This window comes from Nicotiana sylvestris, chromosome 7 (assembly GCF_000393655.2).
Source record: "Nicotiana sylvestris chromosome 7, ASM39365v2, whole genome shotgun sequence".
Lineage (NCBI taxonomy): Eukaryota > Viridiplantae > Streptophyta > Magnoliopsida > Solanales > Solanaceae > Nicotiana > Nicotiana sylvestris.
Window position 1 is genome coordinate 145,245,147 of NC_091063.1, and position 23,603 is coordinate 145,268,749.

The following is a 23,603-nucleotide window of genomic DNA, read 5'->3' on the forward strand; positions in this document are numbered from 1 at the left end:
TTTTGCTAACCAGTTCCATTGTCCTTGGGATGATTCTACGAAATCTTTGAGATGCGGCCTCTTAGCCGGTCTTTCGTAGGACAGGCTACCTCTAAACCAAGCGTGATATCCCGGGGCGACTTCCCCTTTTGCCGTATCAATCACACAAGTGTCTGCTGTCAGATGTTGGCATTCACTCCAGATTTGGCGAACTTCTTCTTCAGGGAAACGACCGTTCGGACTGATTTCAATCACTTGGGTACTCAAATCTTCATCTTTCGGTACCACTTGGTACCTCCCAAGTTGCCTCAAAACCCGATACGGTGCATAGGGTTGGATACTTTTCAGTCCCATCAACAGAAAGTGAGGCCGGGTTGCCGGCATGTATATGATTTCCTCGATAGGTGACCATCCGAGTGTCCATTGGATTTGGCTGTCAGTGAGAGTTCGGAGAAATGAGGTCCATGATGTGACTCCCTCAGGTAAATTGAGCCCTTTGATTCTCGTGTAGAATTCTCCAATACAAGTTTTCTCTGGCGAACCATAACCCAAAAGTGAGGAGCGATGGCATAAATGATCGGTCATCCACATTTGCAACAGTAGGTTACATCCTTCGAAAAAGTCGCCCCTGGCTCGACAAGCGGTGAGAGCCCGGAAAATGTCAGCCATAATCATAGGCGCCAGAGTACTTTTATCTTGGGTAAGCAAAGTATTGACGACCCCGGTTATCCTTAGATCAATGTTTCCATCTTTCCTAGGGAACACTATAAGACCCAGAAAGGCTGTCATAAAAACCACTAGCCTGTGTTCGTCCCACTTTTGTCGGTTGCCTCTACTGCATAGTTTGAAATCCGGCTTATTTAACCCGCCCACGTGGCCGTATCTAGCATATATGAGGTGGAGACTGCATAATCCTTTGGCAAGATCTGGATGGTGGAACGTCCGAGGTATTTTTAGGAAATCCAGAAACCTGTGTACCGTGATAGCTCTAGGTGCAATCAAGTATTTGAACCTAAAAGGGGCTTCATCCATCCCGATGTACCCTGCTATTTCTTCCAACGTCGGGGTGAGCTCGAAGTCCGAAAAATGGAACACGTTGTGTGCGGAATCCCAACAAGTGACCAATGATCTGATGATATCACCCCGAGGCTGAACGTTTAGTAGGTCCGGGAGACCTTTCAGATATTTCCTTACTTTGTCTTGCCCTTCTTTGCCTAAGTCGTTCCACCATAACCGCAACTCAAACGGGATCTTGGTCATTACTGAAAAAGGTTCGTTTTGTACCGTGCTCATCCTGCACATTTATTAGGGTGATTATGCCAAGTGAATAAAAAATAAAACTTTATTTAGACGTATACTTTTTATAAAACCTTATGAAAACCCCTCTTTTTTTTTTTATATATATATATATATATATAAAAAGTATATAAAAGCAGAACGACGACCCCCTTTTTTTCTCTTATTTTCTATTTCCCCTTTGCATTTAATAAAACAAAACTAATAAGACATTTTCTTTTCATTTTCTCAAAATTTCGGCAGAGTTTTGACGGTATTTTGGCATTGGCCTTTTTTTTCAAAAATAAACAATTAACTCCTTAACCGCTATTCCTTCCCCTTTTTTTTTCATAATTTTCCAAATATTCAAACACCGGTCAGCATGCGGGCATGAGACAAATAAATGCACGAAAAACAATAGGATGCATCAGAATGGTCTTTTCATATCAGGTCGCTAGTCCTAGACGGACCCAACCCCTGTGTTGAGTCCCCTAAGTCATATGCAACATGATGCAAATAAGCGTTCCTACTAGGGATCCGGCATGAAGTCACGTTATTCTATGTTCAAAACCTGGGTCAGTGTTCTAGACAGTGTACCCGAGCGGACAACTCGAGCCGAGGAGGGGCAACTTACCGGGAACCAAAAGGCCGTCCGGCTTCGTAACTTATCCGTCCTCTTTCTTATTTCGGGTATTGACACTAACAGAATAGGGAGTCTCGACCAGCGAGCTTCTCCCCGTAGGTAAGAAGAGAAGGGTTTCGGCACAGTTTATATACAGTCCAAATAATATCAAAGCGGTAACAGCAGCATTTAGCACATTAGGCTCAAACATGTAAAAATCAGATAATAAATAAAGCCAAATAATAACAATTATTTTAAGCTCGAATTCTTAACCCTGAACCAGTGGTTCTAGGTCATGTCCCCAGCAGAGTCGCCAGAGCTGTCACACCTCCTTTTTCTGCACCCGCAGGGCGCAAGGGAGTTTTTTCCAATTAAAGGACAATCGAAACGGGATTTGTTTATTTATTTCAGAGTCGCCACTTGGGAGATTTAGGGTGTCCCAAGTCACCAATTTTAATCCCGAATCGAGGAAAATAATGACTCTATATTACAGTCTGCGTACCAGAAATCCGGATAAGGAATTCTGTTAACCCTGGAGAAGGTGTTAGGCATTCCCGAGTTCCGTGGTTCTAGCACGGTCGCTCAACTGTCATATTCGGCTTGATTATCTGATTTTATACAAGTGTGAACTTATGTGCAAAATTTAACTTTTAACCGCTTTTATCATTTTACTGTTTTTATCAGGAATTGCAACGTTGTGAAAATGTATCTCGAACCGCGTTACAATCAATGTACCCGTGGTCGTCGACACACTTTGACTCCGTTGAGATTTGGATTTGGGTCACATCAATGCGCACCCGAGTTTAAGGAAATTAAATTATTAAAGACGCGCCTAAAGCGACTAGCGTATTTATTTTGGGTAAGACCGTGGAATTTTACTAAACGGTCCATCCCGAAGTCCAAATAATTTTAAAAGCAAATATTGACTGAGGGCCCCGCAATTTGTATGTTTTATTTGGCGAGGCTCATCTCGTTCTTTATTTTTTATGAATTTGCAACGTCATGGACATGCATATCGAACCACGTCACATTCAATGTACCCGCGATTAGAAACACATTTCGACTCCGTTGAGAATTGGATTTGGGTCGCATAAATGCGCACCCTAGTTTAAGAAGGTAAGATTTATTAAGGCGCGTCCTAAAGAGTCTATCGTATTGTTATTTTAGGAGGGTTGTGAGATTTGCTAAACAACCCGTCCTGGAACCTAAATGCTTTGATAATATACATTTAAACAAGGGCCCCGCATTTGCGCGTTTTGTTTATTTTCATCGAGGCTCATCTCGTTCTTATTTTAAAAGGATATCCTATAGCAACTACGTTTCTTATCGCGTTTGTCCTTATCAATTGAAAACAGTAGATAGTCCTAATTAATTACATGCTTGCAAGTTGTTTGGTAACAACATTCAGAAATGCCTACAATCAGAAACGAAGCTGTCCGAACAAGTAATCACGGGCCCAAATCCAGCCCAGCGTGATTGGCCAGACCTGGGCCACTGCTTGTTCGAAGCAGGCCGACTTGGCCTGTTTTGGCCTGAACTCGATCCTTGTGAGGTTGAGGCCCTGAATTTGTGTTCCTGATCTTAATACATGGTTTTAAGAGTTATATATAGCAATTTATTGGAAAGGAAAGAACTTATTTAGTGTACGAATTTTATGCTTGGCATACATTACATGCTTATACTACACTATTGCACTAAATCTGAGATACAACTTGTTGCCTTAGGCATACTCTTATCACCATCCTATATACACAATCTAACATTCAACTAACATTCGTTGATAGTTATCAGACCTGAAGGCTATCTCCAGCATCCAAAACAGGCATAAAATTTCCTACATCACATGATATTTAAAAGGGCAAACTATGTATATAAACAAAATTCTTCAGGTCTTTCATTTACATTCATGCTCAAATTTCCAGCTACATCTGACAGTGTATTGGGTGTGTACCTGGTATAGGAAGGAAAGGAAGAAAGAGAGTGATCAGTTGAGTAGTATGCAACGAATACAGCAGCAGCAGACACACAGCAACAACACAGCAACAAAATTAACCAACAAAGATGAAGCTCCCGAGTAGTCGAGCAACAAACAACAAATCCCAGAAACAGAGTAGGAACCAGCAGAGACAGCAGAGTATTCAATGTAAACACCCCAGCAATTCAACAACCACAAGCAGCTCAAACAGGCAACCAACAGTAATTGGCCAAGACAGCTAAACCAACATAAACTCTTATGTAATTTTCAGACAGTGTTTGGTTACAATATTCTGAGACTTTATGTTTCTTGTTTTTCTTTTCTGAAGACTAAGAAATGTCCAGCCCCGTTTAAGTTATCAAATGGCCTATTTATAGGCCAAATGAACCAGTACAGCTGAGCTGCCTGCCCTGCCAATTGGCAGAATGCCCATACCCTTTAAGCCCATGCCTAAGCATCTTTGGTGCCAGCCCCTTTGTTCCCCACGCCTGGTCTTTGTTTAATCAAGAGTTATGGGCTCGTTTTATTTATTCATTTTAAGCCCCATACTCTTATGTCTTGCTCCCCATTGGTATTAGTTTAATCCTAAATTAGTACCCTACTTGTCAGCCCATTTATACTAATCTTTTCTGTCTTTTTCAACACCCTAGAATGCCCTTGTTAACCCTGGTTATCACTGTCTTGACCCTTTGCAGCATCAGGGCATTTTTGAACTGATGAAAGTTCAAATTCAAGACTGCCTAGACTGAACCTTTCAGTCATTTTCCAATGCAAACAAACTATTTCAAACAATGCTGGGGCCTTCAATCAGTGGCAAAGCTCATGCGACATTATTAGCTCGTTTGATTCATTAGTTATAGAAACTAATCAACGATATTTATCGAGTCGACTATATTAATTATAGCAGGTAATAATCAGTCGCTCACATAAACAATTTGTTCAGGGACCTAAGGGGTATCAGACAACTTTTGTTAAATTACTGGGCCTATATGAATTAGTTCATTTGACGACTAATCTAACTGAAGATCATGTTTATCACAGAGTGTATTCAGAACAAACAGAAGACAATCGACCAAATAAAAGGCCTTTAACAGAGATGGGAGAAACCCGAAATAAAAATAACAACATAACAAACAACACAACAGAACAGGCTGACAACTTAACTAAAACGAAAGAAAGAAAAACTTACCAAAAAGGTTTGAAATCAAAAACGACCCAAATTCTGATTCAACTTCGAACCCTTGAGGCCGAACAAACTTTAATCAGGGTGTTCTCACATGAGAACACCTTGATTAAGGTCTATTAGACCTCAAACCCTTGTCAAAACTGGCCGGGTTCCCCAGGTGCATGTGTTTCAAGTTCTGGATTTCCAGATCTGGATTTTTAGGAGTTGTGGGTAGATTCGGACCAAACCAAGCTTGGTTTGGTCACGAGGAAGGTCAGGGGAGTGTCTGGTATGAAGATGGGATGGTTTGGCATAGATCCGGGTTCGACTCAAATCTTCAAATGAAGATTCGAGTCGAAGGAAAGTGATTCGAGTCTAGGGAGTAACAGATCCATGTTCAGGAGAGTGAGGGGGGCTTAGGGTGTTCAGGAGGTGGCCACCGGCGTCCATGCCGCCGGCTTTAATGGCGAGGGAGACGGGGGCGGCTAGGGTTTCTAATGGGAGGTCCGGCTTTGAGCTTGGGGACGAAGGGGTGGGGTGTTGGTATAGGGGGCGTGGGTGTAAGAGAAGGTTTATATATGGTCTATGGGATTGGATCTGAGCCGTTAGGTCAGATGATCTCAACGGCTTGGATCTGATGCTGAGAAATGAGACGGGGTCGTTTGGTAGTTAAACGGGGTCGTTTGGTTTAAGTGAGGGGTCGGGTCAGGCTGGTTATTTGGGTCGGGTTTGAACATGGGTCGCTGAAAGAGGTCCTGAACCGTTAGATCGGCTGGGACGGACGGCTCAGATTGATTTGCCTGAAACGACGTCGTTTCAGGAGGTGCCTGGGCAGGCCTGGTTTGGACCGGGTCAGATCGTTGGTTTGGGCCTATTTTTGGTTTATTTCCTTGGGCCCAAATTGATTTCAACTTTCTTTTGTTTTCCAATTTAAAGAAAGAAAGAAAAAAAATAACTAATAAAACACATGAAATTAAAACAAATAACAATATGGCATTTCAACATAATTATCATACCAAGTAAGTTAAATCACAACCTAAAACGGACGATGCACATATATTTATATTTTTTTTTTTTTTTGAATTTTCTTTTAACGCCACATATATTTTTTGTATTTTTGTTTGATAATGACTAGATGCAAAATGGACAGACTCACAAACGACTAACAACACATGTCACGGAAAGATCGAAAAATTGTACAGCGAAGCCTTTTGCCACTATTTTTATTTTCTTTTGGAGCGATTGTCCGTTAAGCAAAAATCACGTGATTACACATTAGTCCTCAGAACCTTGTATGAAAATACTAAAAGCTAACACAATGCAACAATGAGTACAAAACACACAATCCGTTGCGGCGATCAACCGGATCCCACCATAGAAACTCAATATCCTCCCTTATTGTACCGTTCCAGTATCAAGAATAATAAGTAAAATTCGTTGCGGCACACAACTCGATCCCACCATATAATCAGAATCAATATCATAATCCTCCCTTATTTCACCATATCAAAATCATATATAAAATCCATTGCGGCGTAAAACCCGATCCCACCATATCAATATCAATCCTCCCTTATTTTACTCGTTGCGGCGTTCAACCCAACGCGTAAACAAAATCAATAAATGCAATCAATTCAACAACTCAATTCACAAGAATCTCAATGATTAAAGAATCATAAAAGCAAAGCCATAAAGGAACCTCGTACCAAATCAAGGAATGCTACAACTAATACAAAGCAACAAGACAAGCAAAATATGTGACCGTTAAAGTGTGCAAGTGAGACAATTAAGGCAAGTAACAATCAATCATGGAAGCATGGAAGAAACGAACATTTCAATACGAGAATAATAAGTGACAAGTAGCAAGTTAAGGCATATGAAGCGATTTAAAATATGCAACAGTTAAGACATGAAATAAAATAATTAATAAAATACGTGAAAGCATGGAAACAATTATTTTGACGGCACCGCTACACAAATAATTTACATAGTCCAAGAGTTCCTAATTCCGTCAAATCAAGGTTAGACCCAACACTTACCTCGTTCCGCAAGCAAATCAAAGCTCGATCAGGGCTTTTCTCTAAAATCTGCCTCCAAACCAATCTAAGCTAACCAAAATCGACTTAATATCAACACACAATGCTAGGGAAATCAATTATAATAGATAAAGCTAAGATCTTTATACTTTTTCCAAAATGTTAACAAAAGTCAACCCCAGATCAAAGTGTGAGATTCGAACCAAAATCCGATTATCCATTCACCCCGAACCCGATTATATGATTAGTTTCGAAATCTGACTCCAATTTGAGGTCTAAATCCCAATTTTACAAAAATCTCTAATTCTACCCAAATCCCTAATTTCTACCATGATAATCTTAGCTTTGATGTTGAAATCTTATAAAATGCAATAGGTAATTGTAAAAAAATAAATTAAAGTCACTTACCAATAAATTTAGGAAGAAAATATCTTGAAAAAAAAATCGCCTCTAGGGTATTTAGGATTGAGAGTTAAAAATGAGCTAAATCCTTTATTCTTAGCTTTTTCTGCAGGCATAAATGTCGCAATTGCGACCTATGCGAACCCTGCAAATACGAGAAGTCCTTCGCAAATGTGAAGACACTCCATCTCTGCTTTCATCGCAATTGCGAATACTGTACAATCGCAAATGCGACCATTTGATTGCAGATGCGAACTAGCCCACCCCACCACCCTTTCACACCCCGACTATTTGGCTAAATTTACCATTACCGTTAGTAAATTATTAAAAACTATCCCAACCCTAACAGTAATCCACCATCTCCCCCATCCTTTTTATTTACCACCAGACGTGCCACCACTAGATCACGAATTCCGCTACTACAGTGATTTATTGGATTTTGATCTTGACCAAACACAACCTTAAAGACGCTTTTTTTTTAGCTTGGAGAGTAAAGAATGGAAGATGTATAAGTGCAGAATTATGATCTATAGTTTGCTGTTGCTGCTAATTAGTCTTGTCACCACTCAAAATATTTTAAAATTTTCTGCATTTTTTAAGTTTATTCCGAACAAACCATTTTTCTGTTCTTCTTTACTTTCTCCCTTTTCCTTTATAATTTCGATTCTGTATCATGACTAGTACTCGTTAATGTAGTTTTTTTTATTTATTCTAATGAAGTATTATCCGTGTGATGCGCAATACTTTGAAAGAAGGAATGTTTTAATTTGGGAAAAAAAGAAATAGACTGGCCTATTGCTAAATAAATTTTGCATGGAATTTTCTTTTATTAGTTTTTTGTTCACTACTCATAAATTAATGTGTCGATTGATGGAGCTATCAAGTTTATGGAATTTAGACCAATGGTGATTCCAAAAAATAGTGGATGAAGAAGAAGAAGAAGTGTGGGCAGTGGTATTAATGGCATGGATAAGTAGATTCGGATAGCATGATGGAGGTTATATGTGGTCAATATCCGAAATTAAATGGTAAATTTGGCCATTTTCTCATAAGAAAATGTGTCTACGACAATAGGTTTTCACTTATGTGATACTAGACCCATTTTGTATAGGGAGGGTTAGATGGATTTTATTATTAGGAGATGGGTTTTTAATATGGCATAACATATGTGGTATTTATTTTCTAGGTAACTAAAAGAATTAGTTGAGTGAATTTATTGTACTAAAAGAAATGAGAATGACTTTGATAAAATATTTTCATAAACTGAGGGACCATCTAAAGAATTGACTCTTTGGAACGGCGAAGATAAAAACATGACTCTAATTCATTTAGTAGCTAGAAGAAATTACAATCACATACAATCAATGACAAAGCAGCAAAACAAAATACTCACAAGATACTACCTACTATGTGAAAAGCTGGCTATGCTAGTTTTCTTTAATAGGTAGTTTTATTGCCACAACCAAATCATGATAATTCACAAATAAGAAGTGTTTTTATTTGGGAGCTGCAGTTTGAAAGCGAGGTTGAAAATGGGCAAGTAAAGCATCCCTTGAAGGTAAATATTCCTTAACTTGGCTGCAGTTAATATACTCATCTTTCCATGCACAAAAATTGGGAAATTTTTCATTTGTCACCAAAATTACTCCAGAGGCTTCTTCAAGAATTCCCAGCCAAAATGCCATTAAATTTGCAGCTATATCAGCATACCCAAAGTTATCTCCCACAAAGAATTTTTTGTCCTTGAGCTCATTATCAAGAATCTTTAGCAGCTCACCACATTCCTCTTTAGCTTTGTCTGACTCCTCTCCTTTTCCAAATAAAGCTTTCCCAATTGTAGTTATGCACTGCAAAAAACTCAAATCTTGAAGTCCAAACTTTTTACCAAATTATCTGCAGATTGGTATGCATTGTCTCATTAAAGGTAAAAACCAATCCACTTATTTGTAATTCGTCCACGCTTAACCGGTTGGAGTTGGACTATAACTCATTTATTGGCTTGATCAAACAGGTTGAATTCGAAATAGCCCATCAAAAATATCAAGTTAATCTGGGTCTAGCTTTTTTTGCTAAAACTTTCGAAAAAGTATTCAAAGAGCCTTTTGCTAAAACAATGTATCCCCGCGTGTCAAAGTTAAGCATACAAAATAAAAATTGAGATTGAGAACTATATAAATTTACTTGTAATAACCGCCCAATATGCCCAAGCTATATATTATCTTGACATGTTTTGACTAACCCAAATTTGACGCAACATGCACCTCTAATGGCATGACCATGAATTTCAATAGAAAAAAGGCAAGAGCAAAGACAAATAATATAAAGATTGACATAGCGAAATGTTCAAATAACAATTAAAGATGGAATATTTTGAAGAAAAAAAAAAGGACAAGTTAAATGAAGCATAAGCAAATTCAACCTTACCTTAACATCAAGAAAATTAGCCCAGAAACGAGCTAAAGCTCGTTCATAGGGATCTTTAGGCAAGATAGAAGGGCCTTCAAAAGTCTCGTCAATGTATTCAAGAATGATCATAGACTCAGAAATGGGCTTTCCATTGTGAATAAGCACTGGGATTTTCTTGTGAATAGGGTTGGATTGAAGAAGCAGAGGGCTCTTGTTTTGTAGATCTTCTTCTATAAATTCATATTCCACACCCTTAATCTTCAGAGCCCACTCTACTCTGCGACTAAAAGGGCTGAGTGAAACACCAAGCAACTTCACTTCTGCCATCTCACTAATTAAGTTGTACTTTTCTATACGTTTGAGGAAAGTTATGTGGTGGGTTTTTATTCTTGAATTCTTGTCTTCTTTTATAGATGGGATGGGAACCACAAGTGTCTTAATAACCAAGAAAATACAATGTTTCTTGATCAACAATTCAGTTGTCGAATTTTCTTATGTTGACCAGCTGACTTATACTCAATTAATTCAAGGATGACTTACGTGCACTCGTCACCCGCATTCAAATCTCTGCATTTTCATTAATATTTTCTGTTTCCTGGTAGAAATATAAAAATGCTTTCACTAGATCTTGAATTCAATTTTGAACAAAGCTAATAGTAAGATAAAGCTAGCTTCCTCGGCTATTCACATACCAGGATAATGTCTCGTGTTACAGTTTTGCTGATTAGTCAGAGATTGTACAATAATTAATCATATCAATTCCCTCGTCGAATCGGAAAAAGCAAGAAAGAATTGATAACTCATGTTTGGTTAGTGAGCAAAAAAAATATCCCAAAAATATTTACATATAATTCAGACAAATACTATAGGGAACGAGGTGGGGTACAAATCGTGAGGGTGGGGGTATTTGAGGGCAGGGCAAGGGGGTGCAATGGTGAGTGCGGTTAAGGGGTGGGAGCGAGGGGTGGAGGATGGGTGAGGGAGGGGGGCATTGTGGGTTGGGGGAGGTGGCAGAGGTGTAGAAATAGCCTGTGTTAACCAATTTTCGGACTGATAATTAAAAAATAGTCATTATTTTAGATGAAACACTGCGCATAATATGTTGGATTATGGAACTCCTCCGTATACACTTCTAGCATATTATGTTGGAATTGCAGTATACGAAAAGTTCTAGCATAATATATATGTTGAATGATTGAGCTTCTGTTTATAAACTTCCCGCATATTACGTTAGAACTCTACCACATTATGAAATTCCAGCACATTATGCTTGACCCTCATATATAAAAATTTTGAACTCAAGATGCTGAACTTTTTTCGAATTTTTACGAATGTTTTTGTTTAGATTTTATCTTTAGTATTTGTAAGCACGTGATTTTTGCCCTATGAAAGAATTACTCCCAAAAAATTCAAAATAAAATGATTTTTCCTTGGTGTGCAATTTTTTTGAATTTTTGTGGTATTTTTGTGTAATTATTTGTATATTTGTCTGTGCATATTTATTTGTTAAATTAATAAAAAATATAAAAATATGTCGCATTTTGCATTAGGATTTAATTCTATAATTGTTAGTAATTAAGTTTGTTTTACAAAAATTGAAAATTACAAAAATAGGCATCTTTTGCATTTTTAGCATTTAATGTCCAATTGTACAATTTCATGCTTAATTATTACTTAATTGTGTGTTAATTGTTATTGGGAGTTAATTTGCGCTTTTATAAATTAATTTAGTTCTATATGATAGTTTAAGGATTTTTAGAATTTAGTTTTAGAAAAATAAAAGAAGAAAAAGAGAGCAAAAAATAAAGAAAATCGGAATTAGGCCTCTTCTTCAATTTCAAACCACAAGCCCAAATAATTGCCCAACCTTCCCCATGACCCGGTCCATCTCCACCGGGTTGACCCGGTCCATAAACCCAAAAGACCCAACACCCCCCTATCTTGCATTTCAAAAAACAAAACAAAACAAAACCCTAAAATAAACACTACCTACCCGCCCCCCCTCTCTATCTTCTTCTCCAAAAAGCTCCAAACAAACCCATCAATGGTTGCCCTTCCCCCGCCTCTTCTCCTTCACATACACACACACACACACACAACCACGGCAATGCAACACACACACACCTGCTGCCCGTGTTTCTTCTTCTTCTTCAAGATCGCGAGGGTTTCTTCTTCTTCAAGTTCATGTTGATCGTTGCTTCTTCTTCTTCCTCACTTCATGCTGCTGCGTTTCCAGTGACCCCATCGCTGCCACTGCTGCGGATTCGTCTTCAAACGACCAGCCATGGACGAGCTTCATCGAGCTCGAACTCGAGCTCCCATGGCTGCCGCTGCTGCTTCAATTGTGCTACTGTACATCGTCTGCTTCTTCTGCTCCTTCAAGGACATCCATGGCTTACCCTACTGTGCGTCGTCGAGCAGCTGAGTTTACAACAAACCTCCACTGCTGCGTCGTCTGCTTCATCTTCTTCGTTTCGTCTGAGCTCAAGTTGAGTGGTCGAGTTCCCGAGCTCCAGCCATAGACGTGGGGGCTTTGCTTTCATCTTCTCCATCCAAGCAATCAAACGACCTGCTGCGTCATCCATGGCTGACCCTACTGTTTCTGCTTCGCTACGTCCAAACAGACCCCATACAGAAATGGGTTCGTCGCTTCAGTCCGGTCCGAAAACGAGACTCAAACCATCTCGTTTGTTCAAGCTTTGGTTGGGGTCGTCAAAACAGTCCATACGAGTTCGTCGTTGGTCAGTCATTGTTTGTCGTTTCGATCCGGTTAGTAGGTTTTGAGTTTTATTTTTGTCCGTATTTCGTTTTGATATTCTCAAAATCTAAAATCGGCAAATGTTTGTTTTGTTTCGTAATTTTTCAGTTTGTTTATGTAAAATTATTAGTTTAATGTTTGTTAGATTCAAATTGAAGTTTAATTAATTATTTTCAGTTTGTTTCATGTGTTTTATGTATTTTTCAGAAATTGTTAATGTTGTTAGATTCAAGTTTAAATTCGCAATTGTTTCTTCTTCGATTTTGTTTTGTTATTTGTCTAAAAGAATTTAGTTGTAATAGGGAAATATGTTGGTTTAATCATTTGAATCCGTCATGTTTTGTTGTTTAAAATAGATTTAATTCATGTTCATCTTTGTTTGAAGTTCATTTTTAATCCAGTGATTTAATGTGAGTTTATGTTTTGGTTTTTGATTTGTTGATTTAGTTTGAATCATGTATTGTGTTGTTAATATTGTTTTTTCTTTGCTCATCCATTTTTGGTCTAAGTTAACCAGGATTGGTTCCCAATATGGTTAATTTATTCACATTAATTTGATGTTGTTCATCTGTGTTCATATGATTTGTTGTTGAATTTGTTTAGAAATTGGTCATATTGGCTATATTTTGGTTGAGATTGATTAGGTGAATTGGTTATAGCTGATAGGGGTAGTGTGGTAATTTGCAGTACGTTCAGGGGTAAAGTGGTAATTTCAGTAAGGGCAGAGGGTTATTTTTGGAATTAAAATTCTGAATAATTATTTACTTTGAGTGTTCTTTCCATAAAAATTAAGATAATATTGAAATAATCAATAATGGGGGGACAAGATATAATGGTGGGGAATAATGCAATTGTTTAATATAAGCATGGGGGACAAGATATAATGGGGTATTTGTTTAATAAAGTGGGGGACAAAACATTAGGTAGTGGGATTAAAAGGGGATGAGTGGGAAGATACTGGGTTTGGTATGAGAAAATGGTTGTTTTGTTAATTGATTAAAGGGTTTGGGATGGGAAATAAATAGGGAGACTTGAATCAGATTTAGGAGAAGACAGAATACAGAAGAAAATTTTAAGAGAGAGGAAATTCCGAAAAATACTAAGACTTTAGAAAATAAAAAGAAAAACATTCTGGAAATTCAAAAGAAGAAGAGTATACACCTGATATACAATCCAAATATTCTGATATACGGATTCAGAAATTAAGGGTTAAACACTAACTAGTCTTTCAAAATCTGAAAAGATTCCCTTTGCTTCTGTCCGTTGATTGTTGTTGTTGTTTCTGGATTTTTGTCTTGATTTTAAAATCTGTCACTAAGTTTCTCGTTGCTGGTTGTTACTGGTTGCTAGGGTTGTTGTTGTTGTATGCTACTGAATTTCTGCTGATCTCCCTTTTCTTTTGCTTCCAATAACAGGTACACAACTGACACGCTGATTATTGTAAACTGAAACATGAAGCATGAATACGAAAAAATGAAGAGTTGAAGTTCTAAATTTATTTTAATTATATTCAGAATTTTATTTGTATATATAAATTATTTAGCTTACAAAAATCAGAATCATGTAGCTATTTAATATATATAGTGGAACATCTGACGATAGCTTAACGGATGAACTATCTATATATATTGCCTAAAAATAAATGAATGGTGTAGCAACTCCATCTAGTTAAAAATCAAAACGAATAGGCCATTTCGGAACTTGTAGAAATATTGTTTAGTTAAATAATATTGGTTAATTTCAGCATGTAAATGGTTTAGGATTAAAATTAGATTGCTAAGTTTTTTTTTTAATTTGACAAACTGAGAACATGCCTAGTATAATGTAACTAGGTAGTAACATGTGAATAAGACGGCCCAGGTCTAGTTTTATGTCATACACGTTGGGCCTGGGCCCGCATTGGCAACGGACTGCCCTGCTTGCATCATTTTCAGAATTTATGAATCATATTCGAAACCCAACTATAACAACTCAAGCATGTAAATAAATTAAGACCTTTTCTCTTTCATTTTATAGAGACATAATAGAAAAATGTAGTCATTGTAGGTTTATCCTTTCATAAAATGAGACGAGCCTCACCAAATAAAACAATGCAAATTGCGGGGCCCTCAATAACTGGTCACAATAAAATACTTAGAATTTGGGATGGACTGTTTAGTGAATTTCACTGCCTTCCCCAAAGACAATAAACACGTTAGACTCTTTAGGCGCGACTTAATTAAATTACATTCTTAAACTCGGGTGCGCATTTATGTGACCCAAATTCAAATCTCAACGGAGTCGGAATGTATTAACAACCATGGGTGCATTGACTGTGACGTGGTTCGAGACGCATTTTCACGACGTTGCAATTCTATAAAAATGATAATAATAAAAGCGGTTTAAACTTAATGAAAGCACATAAGTAATAACATGTATTAAATCAGATATCTAGCCATTATAACAATTTAAGCGACCGTGCTAGAACCACGGGATTCGAGGGTGCCTAACACCTTCCCTCGGGTCAACAGAATTCCTTACTTAGAATTTCTGGTTCGCAGACTTCATTTGGAAAGTCGAATATTTTCCTCGATTTGGGATTCAAGATAAACTGGTGACTTGGGACACCAAAAGCCAAACCTTTCCCAAGTGGCGACTCTGAATTAAATAAATAATCTCATTTCGAATAATTGTCACTTAAATTGGAAAAACTCTCTCGCGCATTTACCCTTCGGGGCGGGCGCGCAAAAAGGAGGTGTGACAGTATTATTTTTAAAACTATGACTATTTTTTAATTACCAGTTGTAAATTAGTCCTTTTTAATTTATTTTTCCGGCAGAGGTGGGAGTGGGGTGAGGAAGGCTGAAACCATCAATTGAAAAGTTTCAAAATATATTTTTCGTGCTCTTGGTACGAAAACATTTTACGGCAATTGAAGAAAAAATGTGTTCACAAGTAAAATTAAGATTTGACGAAAATATGAGTGACGCGAGCACACAAGTCATCTTAGTTCTTCTCACCACCGATTGAATTGGTCAAAACTCAAAACTATGGCCCTCTTTTGAAGTCACGCATTGGCATATATCAAATGGAAATTACTTATTCGGAATTCAGATATGGTATTTAATAATAGGAGTTAGCAAATTAAAGTATGATTATATATTATGATTATACGAGATACATATCTTACATTTTATTAATTTGGCATAGATATCGATTAGAAATAACATTTTAATTCCGAACTCTGTTCTGTAGAAAGCCAAGTGCAAGAAGACTTCATATATAAAGACTAAAGAGTGAGCAATTAAGAAGTGAAGGATGCTTACTTTCAAGATAGATGAATAAATAAAGCAATTAGCCGGTCTATTAGTTGTTGACCAGGCACAAAGTGATTGTGACTTGCGTCATTTCTCCTGTATCTAATGACTTACGCTAAATTTCCTACTCCCTCCAATCCATTTTAGTTGTTGTGGTTATTAAAAATAACTAGTTCAAAATACTTAATATTTTTGAAACTCAAAGATGTAATTAATTATTATTTTTTTAGTTTCCCTTAGTATTAAATTATTATAAATGTATAAAACACTGATTACAAAGTATAAACAACCAAAACGTAAAAATATAAATAAGGGTATAGTAGTCAAAAAAACCTTTCTTATTAATATTTCCTAAAGGATATATGAAAAAGAAATATAACAACTAAAATGGACCGTGGGAGTAATGTATATGTTATCTTATACCAAATATTATCTTATATTCGGGTATAGGTTCCAAGAAATTAGTGACCAAACCAATGCCCAAAACTAATCTGAAAACAAGGCAGTCTGCCTCTACTATACTTTGTTCACTAGATTTAACAATTACTAGTAGTCATACCAGCGCGATGCGTGATCAATATTAAAAAATATTAATTAAATTAAATTATGATCGGGCTTGTTTGAATATTAGATCGTATTGCTTTAACAAATTTCAATTGCAGAACTTATTTGTCAATATGATATATCCAATAATAAAATCTCTATTATATTAAAGGGACTTATATAATTATTGAATAGCTTTTTAATTCTATATTTTTCTTTATTCTATTATCCAACATTTAGTATTTTACATTGTTAAGAGAAACTTTTATTAGCATAGTACTTTGTTTAATATTTTTGTCTACTCGCTTTCTTTTTGTAATATAAAGAAGTTACATATTTTATTAGTCTTGAAATATTTTTATTTTAGATTTTATCCGATTGTTCTGAATAATATTATCTGAATTTTAATAAATAAAATCTCAATTAAATTAATGAGACTTATATAGGCATCGAATAACTTTTTTGTTCTGTATTTTTCTTTATTATATTATCCAATATTAAGTATTATTGCATTGTTAAATGAAACTTTTATTAGCATATTACTTTATTTAAATTTTTGTATGATACTTTCTTTTTATAAGATTGTTTACCGTGAAAATGGTAATAACAATTAAATTTGTTGATGGGACTCTAAAAATACGTGATCTATTTTTATACTAGTTTGTTAAGTAGTTGATGCTAAGTATACGAGATTTAGAGACGAAATAAGATTAAAGAGGGAGCGATAACCAAACCGATAGGCCAGTCACGTGGGACCTCGAGGTCGATTCCGAAGCTCGGCCACGAGTTGTTGAGGGTAATCGGGGTAGGGCTAACAGTTATGAAGTAATTAAAGCGGGCTCTTTATGGCCAATAATAAGCAATAAATGATAAAAAATGAGAAGATAACAAATAAAAGCAATAATATCAAAAGAGTATATGAGAGAGCAAAGAGAATGTTTTTCTATATTTCTTATGGAGCAGCTGAAACAACAACCGACCTTTACAAAGTGATGAGAATCCCCTTTATATAGGAGGAAAATCTCATCATAGTACAACAAGCATTAATTACAAAGATATAGAGATGTGACCACTAGATGACATCCGAACTCGGGTCATAGAGTAGCTTTCTAGGCTCTGTCAGTCCTAGCCACGTGCCTTGGGAACTCCTCGTTTCTGCCGCGGTTGTGGTTGACATTATCGTAAGACCGAGTGTCGATGAACCTCGAGGGAGGAATATCAATCGTAGGCTTGCAGCCCCGGGACCTCGAGACGGTCTTCCGAGATGCTTTGATAATGAGAAATTGGACCCTTCGATTTTACCGTATACAGATAGTCCTCGCGTTTCTTAGAGAGAAATGATAAGAAACGGTTTTGACACCCAACTCTTCGGGCTTCCTGTAGTGATGTCACGCTGACGATATCATACTTACGACGTAAGTCTCCACGATAACCGATACATCTCATGGACTTATCTTTTCAGCGTCATTCAATGTGCTGTCGATTCCTATTCTTCAAGCGACCGTATTGCCATCAATCCAGTTCCCAATGGCGCATTGATTGCGCTTGTCGATACGTCTTCTAAAGGCATTGATGATATTGTAGGCCACACTATCATCCCCTATAAATGGGGCCTTTCCATGCTAACTTTTTATTCAAGTGTTTCTCAACATCTTTTCATTCCTTTCTTCTCATCCTTATTATCCTTCTTCTATTGCTACCCGCCATGTCTGGGGTTTCTGACCTTAAGATCTTACAGTGGCATTCTTACCAGTCGTGTCATGTCCATTTACCTGGGCTTTGTTGTGCCGAGCGAGATTACACTGCCTCGTTGTTGTTGGTGTTATTGTTATGGCTATCACTGCTATAGTCATTAGATCGAGGTGACGAGATGGAGAGGGTCGGCCTGTTCCGACTTGTGGGAATATTTGGACTCTACACCACTGCTCGAGAGAGTGTTCGGTATGCACACCACTGCTCACTCTCCTACTCTGGCCTAATGCTGCACTTCATCCCTCAGGTCTTTTCCCAAGGGATAAAATGGCTCATCAGCCGTTAAGCTCGCACGGCATGATGTCCGAAAGGTGGACCCGGAGCAGCCGTGCGAGTAGAGTCGAGGCCCGCTGAATCTTCAACCTTTGGCTTCGGCGGGCTATGTCTCTTTTTTCTGCCTCTTCTGCATCACTTTCCTCTTCTTTGCCTTCCCGCTTTCCTCTTCTTCATCTTCGCCCTTGGAGATATTGCTCCGAGGGATTGAGCTGGGAACCTAGAGGAGTTGGCAGCCGAAGGTATCACCATCTAGGATGCATACTCGAGGGACGGAGCTCAGAGATGCTGATACCAGAGATGAATCTTCGAGAGTAGATTAGGTCTCAGACTTTCACCACGTGTGTACCCTCTCGCTTCTTTGTTTTTGTGTAAGAACCCCTCGTGGGTTTTTGTAATCATATGTAAGGACCCCTCGTGGGCTTTTGTAATTGAATGTTTCATGAATACAAAGATATTTTCTTCAATTTGTCTTCGATGCTTGCTATATTCTTTTATGTTTGTAGAGACTCTGAATGCATGGCTCTATCTGTTGTTGCCAATACCAAACCCGGGTGCGAGTATTCTTTTTGGCCTTCGGTTGATTAATATGGCGTTGTGTGAAACCCTTTGCGATCCCTTTGATCGAACCTGAATCGGGCCGATGAACTCGGGTCGCCAGGACCTTGACTTCGAGTAGAATGAAAGCAACGTTTTGGGCTTTGGAGTCATAGTTTACTACTTAAACTCTGTGGTAACCTTTGAGAAGAAATTTGCCCGGAGGCCCGTGGATAGGGGCTGCCTTTGATCTCTCGAGGGCAGTCCCCGAGCGGAGGTTCGTTCAAATTCGGACCACCTAGAAACTCGCTCTGGGCTTAGTGTAAATAGCCTTAGGGTGCTGTAGATAGATGTTGAAAGAGGGTTTGTCCGATCTCGGACGGTACCCTGGGGCCAAGCCCATACGGGTGGAGTTTAAATGCTTACTTCCTCGAAGCTTAATTCTCTTTTTGACAAAAAACCCCGAGGTCGAATATCATCTCGAGTTTTGTAATGATGACATTGGCTTCCTGGACCCTAAATTTCCCTTTGATGGAGATCCTCGAGGTTGGGTACCACCTCGGTGTTGGCGAAGGTGCCATCAGCTTCCTAGAGCCTAGCTTTGTCTTGATGGAGGTTCCCGAGGTCGCGTACCACCTCGGGACTGGCGATGGTGTTATTGGATTCTTGGAGCCTAACCTTGTTCTGATGGAGGCCCTCGAGGTCGGGTACCACCTCCGGACTAGAGATGGTGTTATTGGCTTCTTAGAGCCTAATCTTATTCTGATGGAGGTCCTTGAAGTCGGGTACCACCTCGGGACTGGAGAAGGTATTTTTGGTTAATGTTCTTAACCGGCTTTGAGGCGGGTGAATCGTCGCTGTTTTTTCCATATATAAATAGGGTTGTTTCTGCCTTTTCGGGGGTTACACCATTTTAATCAGTTGCCCTTCATTTTCTGTCTCAGCCTTTCGGTACTCTAGCACTAACGCGTCTGCACATATTCCTGCCTTTTAGTTCTCTGATTTCGCCACAGCCACAGCCAATATTTCGTGGCCTGTCCTATGGGGAGAGGAGAGATCCGCCTCCGGTCTTCAGGATCAATGAGAGTGCGATCTTCAGGATCAACGAGAGTATGCCTTGAAGACCACTTCATTAATAGGGGAAGAGCATCTTGAGTTAGTGAGAAAAGACTGCGGATGGGGGGAGAAAGTGATGTTACATGCATTTTCCTCGGGTGAGGGCATCATGGACCGTGCCGATGGATTCCTGAATGTGTACACATATCCTTTCACATTAGGCCCCCTTGACAGGGTTGTGCTCGACTTCTACCTAGAATATCGGGTCACCTTGGCACAGATCTATCCATCATTTTGGCGAACAGTGCTGATGATGAGATTTTTCGCGGAGAAGGCGGGTCTTGACTTTACTCTTAGTCACCTTATCATGCTGTACCGGCTCTTCCATCATCGAGGTCTGCTGACCTTGCGATGTCGATCGACCATGCCCTTCATTGTTGACGATGAGGAAGATGGAGATCGGGGATGGATGAGTCGTTTCATCTGAGTGCGGACCGCTGACATTATCCCCGTTGAGCTTATACCATTCCCTGAGGAATGGAATTATACACATAAGTGGTGTATTTCGTGCTTTCTTAGTTTTGCTTGTACCGATAACTGGTTTCGTAACCATGCCTTCCTTTCTTCCTCTGCAGCGGTCTCATGGGCGTCGGGCGACGTTCCTGATCTGCCGTGTTGGGTTCGAGAATTGGCGACCCACTCGACCTGTGAGGAGCGCAAGTGGCGAGCTTTGTCCCGGGGCAGATGGGAAGCAAAATACCATAGTGAGCACTGTGCTATTATTTCCTTTCCCTTTTTCATATGGGGAAGCATATCCCCTTTACGCGTATTAATATTACTGTTGTAGGCATTGAGGAGCCTTCGAGGAGAGGTCGTGCTCCTTCGGAGAGGGGGAAGGGTTGTCGACTTTAGTGCTTAAGAACGTAATGATGAACGAGAGGTGCATTCATAGGGCGACGATGCTCAAAATAAGGCAGAGCGAGATCGGGGCTTCGGAGCTGAAGCATCATCCGAGCCAGTCATGTCCGTGGCTCCTGGTTCTGGAAAGAGGGTTTCTCCATTGTTGTCACCTTCCTTTTCCGTTGATAGCATTTCGGGAGATGCTAGAAATCTGGGGTCGCATACACCGAGCGACCGTGCTTCGACCGGAGTAGGCTCTTTCAAGGCCGAAGGGACTGGATTGGTAATGTGCGTTCGGCCTTTGGGGAAGCCTAGTTGCTTCACTTTGCGGTGAGTTTTGGCACAGGTTTTTCGAGTTTTGCGCCTTCCCTTGCTTATTGATTTTTTTTTTTGCCGGCATTCGACAAGCTTATGTCCGGGCTGCTTCGTTGTAAAGCCAGGCTATGGAAAGCTCTAGATGAGGAGTGATCCCTAAGGCTCTATTGTGATGAAAAGGAAGTCGAGCTGGTGCACTTGCAGTATGAGGTGGGCCAGAGCCTGAATTACGAGAACCACCTGAAGGAGCAGGTAGTTTTCTGTCCCGGGTGAGTGTGCATTCTGCCTCCTGGTTCCCGGGGCTAATGCTTAGTTTATTTCAGCTGGATAAAAAGATAGAGGTCCTGGAGCACCTTAGAGATGAAGTTGGTCGGGCCAGGCGTGAGCATGATGAATTGAAAGCTCGGGCAGAGGCTCAGGCTTTAGAGGGGAAGGATGCTCTGGACAAAGTTCTTGCTTTTGAAGCTCAACTTCGCATAGCTCGCGACAATGCTTTGGTTCAGACATAAATGATTTCAAAGCTTGAGTCCGAGCTTTCGAAAATCAGGGCTGAGATCATTAACGCTCGGGTAAAAGCCGTAATGAGCCGGACTAAGGCTGACCAGGAGATGGCGATCTACTCAAAAGATGTTGCCGATGCTCAAGCCAAGCTGAGAAGAATCCTCGACCGTGAAGGGAGGATTGAAGAATATGCTCGTTGCAAGTCTCAAAGAAAGACCCTCGAGGAGATCCGTGATAGGGGTTTCACCCTCCCGGAAGAATTGGCGCTAGCAAAGGCGGATGAACGTGATGCTCGGTTACTTTTACCCGATGCCGAAGAAAGCGAGGATGATCCCGGCAGGCCGTAACCCCTAAGGGGAGGGCATAGATTTTGTCATATGTATGTAGCATTTTCAAAACATGTCTGTAGCTGGAGGTTGTGTTTCTTGCATGTGTATGAAAGAAAATCTTGCGGCTTTACTCCTTTTGTATCCTTCTCTGTCTTGATTTTGACCAGGAAAGCTGGTTTTAGCGTTGGTAGGAATCCTCGGAGTAATGATGTGGCCGTGGGGCTCCTTGGACTGGCCTGTAGACTCTTACGTACTTTCGCTCTTAGGCATACTTAGGCTACCTGTTTTGGGCTCAATCCCCGAGTCGGGCATCGACTCAAGCTTATTTGACCTTTGAATGGCCGAATTTTAGGCTGGTGATAGTGGCTCTTACGCTTTTGGTCGATGCGACCTTTTAGTATAAGCTGGCGACAATAGCTCTTACGCTTTGCCCTTAGGCATGTATAGTTAACTATTTTAGGTCCAGTGTCCGAATCAGGTTATGACTCGAGCTCATTTTAACCCTTAAGTTTTCAAATTTTAAGCTGGTGATGGTGGCTCTTATGCCTTTGGTCGATGCAACATTTGAGTGTGTGTGTGGCCCTGAGGCTCATTAGGCTGGCGATAATGGCTCTTACGTGCTTGGTCGATGCGATCTTTTATGTAGGCTTTATTTTCCTCTCATTAAGGACTTTTGACGTAAGTTTTGCCTGAATCATCGTCGGTTTGGGAAGAACCTCGATTTCGAGTAACTTACGGCAATGTTTGAGCACCTCGGGAGGTTTAGCTCGGAGGTTGAGTAGCTCGAAGCCTGTGATTTGGAGCTGACATGGTCGAAGCACATTTGCCTATGTTGAGGGTAGCTTGTTTAACCGGTTCTTTCCGAAGTAGATTCGGAGTAATTGAAGGCCTGTGTGGGCTGGCAACAATGGCTCTTATGCCTTGTAACGACAGTCGGGCATCCCCGAGTCGCGTTAATTTGGCTGGTACAACCGTGTGACCGGAGTCACTTGTGTTTGGCCGGATCCTTTGAGTCCCGAGTGAAGTAGTTTCGGCATCTATATCGAGGGTATGCCTTTTTAGGGGTCTTACAAGTTCGATATATAGCCGAAACTTTGAGATCGGTTCTATGCCTTTAGTAAGGTCTTACAAGTTTTTCATGTCGTTGAGGTCTTACAGTTTTGTTACTTGGTAACAAGTGTGGTTCATGCCTTGCTTGAGGTCTTACAGATTTTTCATGTCGTTGAGGTCTTACAGGTTTTTTCATGCCGTTGAGGTCTTACAGATTTTTTCATGCCATTGAGGTCTTACAAGTTTTTCATGTCGTTGAGGTCTTACAGGTTTTTCATGCCATTGAGGTCTTACAGTTTTGTCACTTGGTAACAAGTGTGGTTCTTGCCTTGCTTGAGGTCTTACAGATTTTTCATGTCGTTGAGGTCTTACAGGTTTTTTATGACGTTGAGGTCTTACAGGTTTTTCATGCCGTTGAGGTCTTACAAATATA

The 23,603-nt window shown here is 39.5% G+C and overlaps 1 protein-coding gene across 1 annotated transcript; it reads right to left on the bottom strand.

Annotated features, from left to right (window-relative positions):
- Positions 1–8,758: 8,758 nt before the first annotated feature.
- On the bottom strand, positions 8,759–10,335 carry LOC104237293 (probable glutathione S-transferase). The gene is made up of 2 exons (XM_009791409.2): positions 9,879–10,335; positions 8,759–9,301 (listed from the first exon to the last, which is right to left on the bottom strand). Exons 1-2 carry the CDS (start codon positions 10,185–10,187, stop codon positions 8,951–8,953), a joined length of 660 nt encoding a protein of 219 aa, XP_009789711.1. The 5' UTR covers positions 10,188–10,335; the 3' UTR covers positions 8,759–8,950.
- Between the last annotated feature and the right edge of the window lie 13,268 nt (positions 10,336–23,603).

Bases quoted from the DNA above. Each gene is read 5' to 3' on its own strand.
- LOC104237293 (XM_009791409.2), bottom strand. From the start codon at position 10,187: ATGGCAGAAGTGAAGTTGCTTGGTGTTTCACTCAGCCCTTTTAGTCGC. The intron at 9,302-9,878 runs GTAAGGTTGAAT...AGTTTTTTGCAG, and splicing joins CTAATTTTCTTGATGTTAAG to TGCATAACTACAATTGGGAA.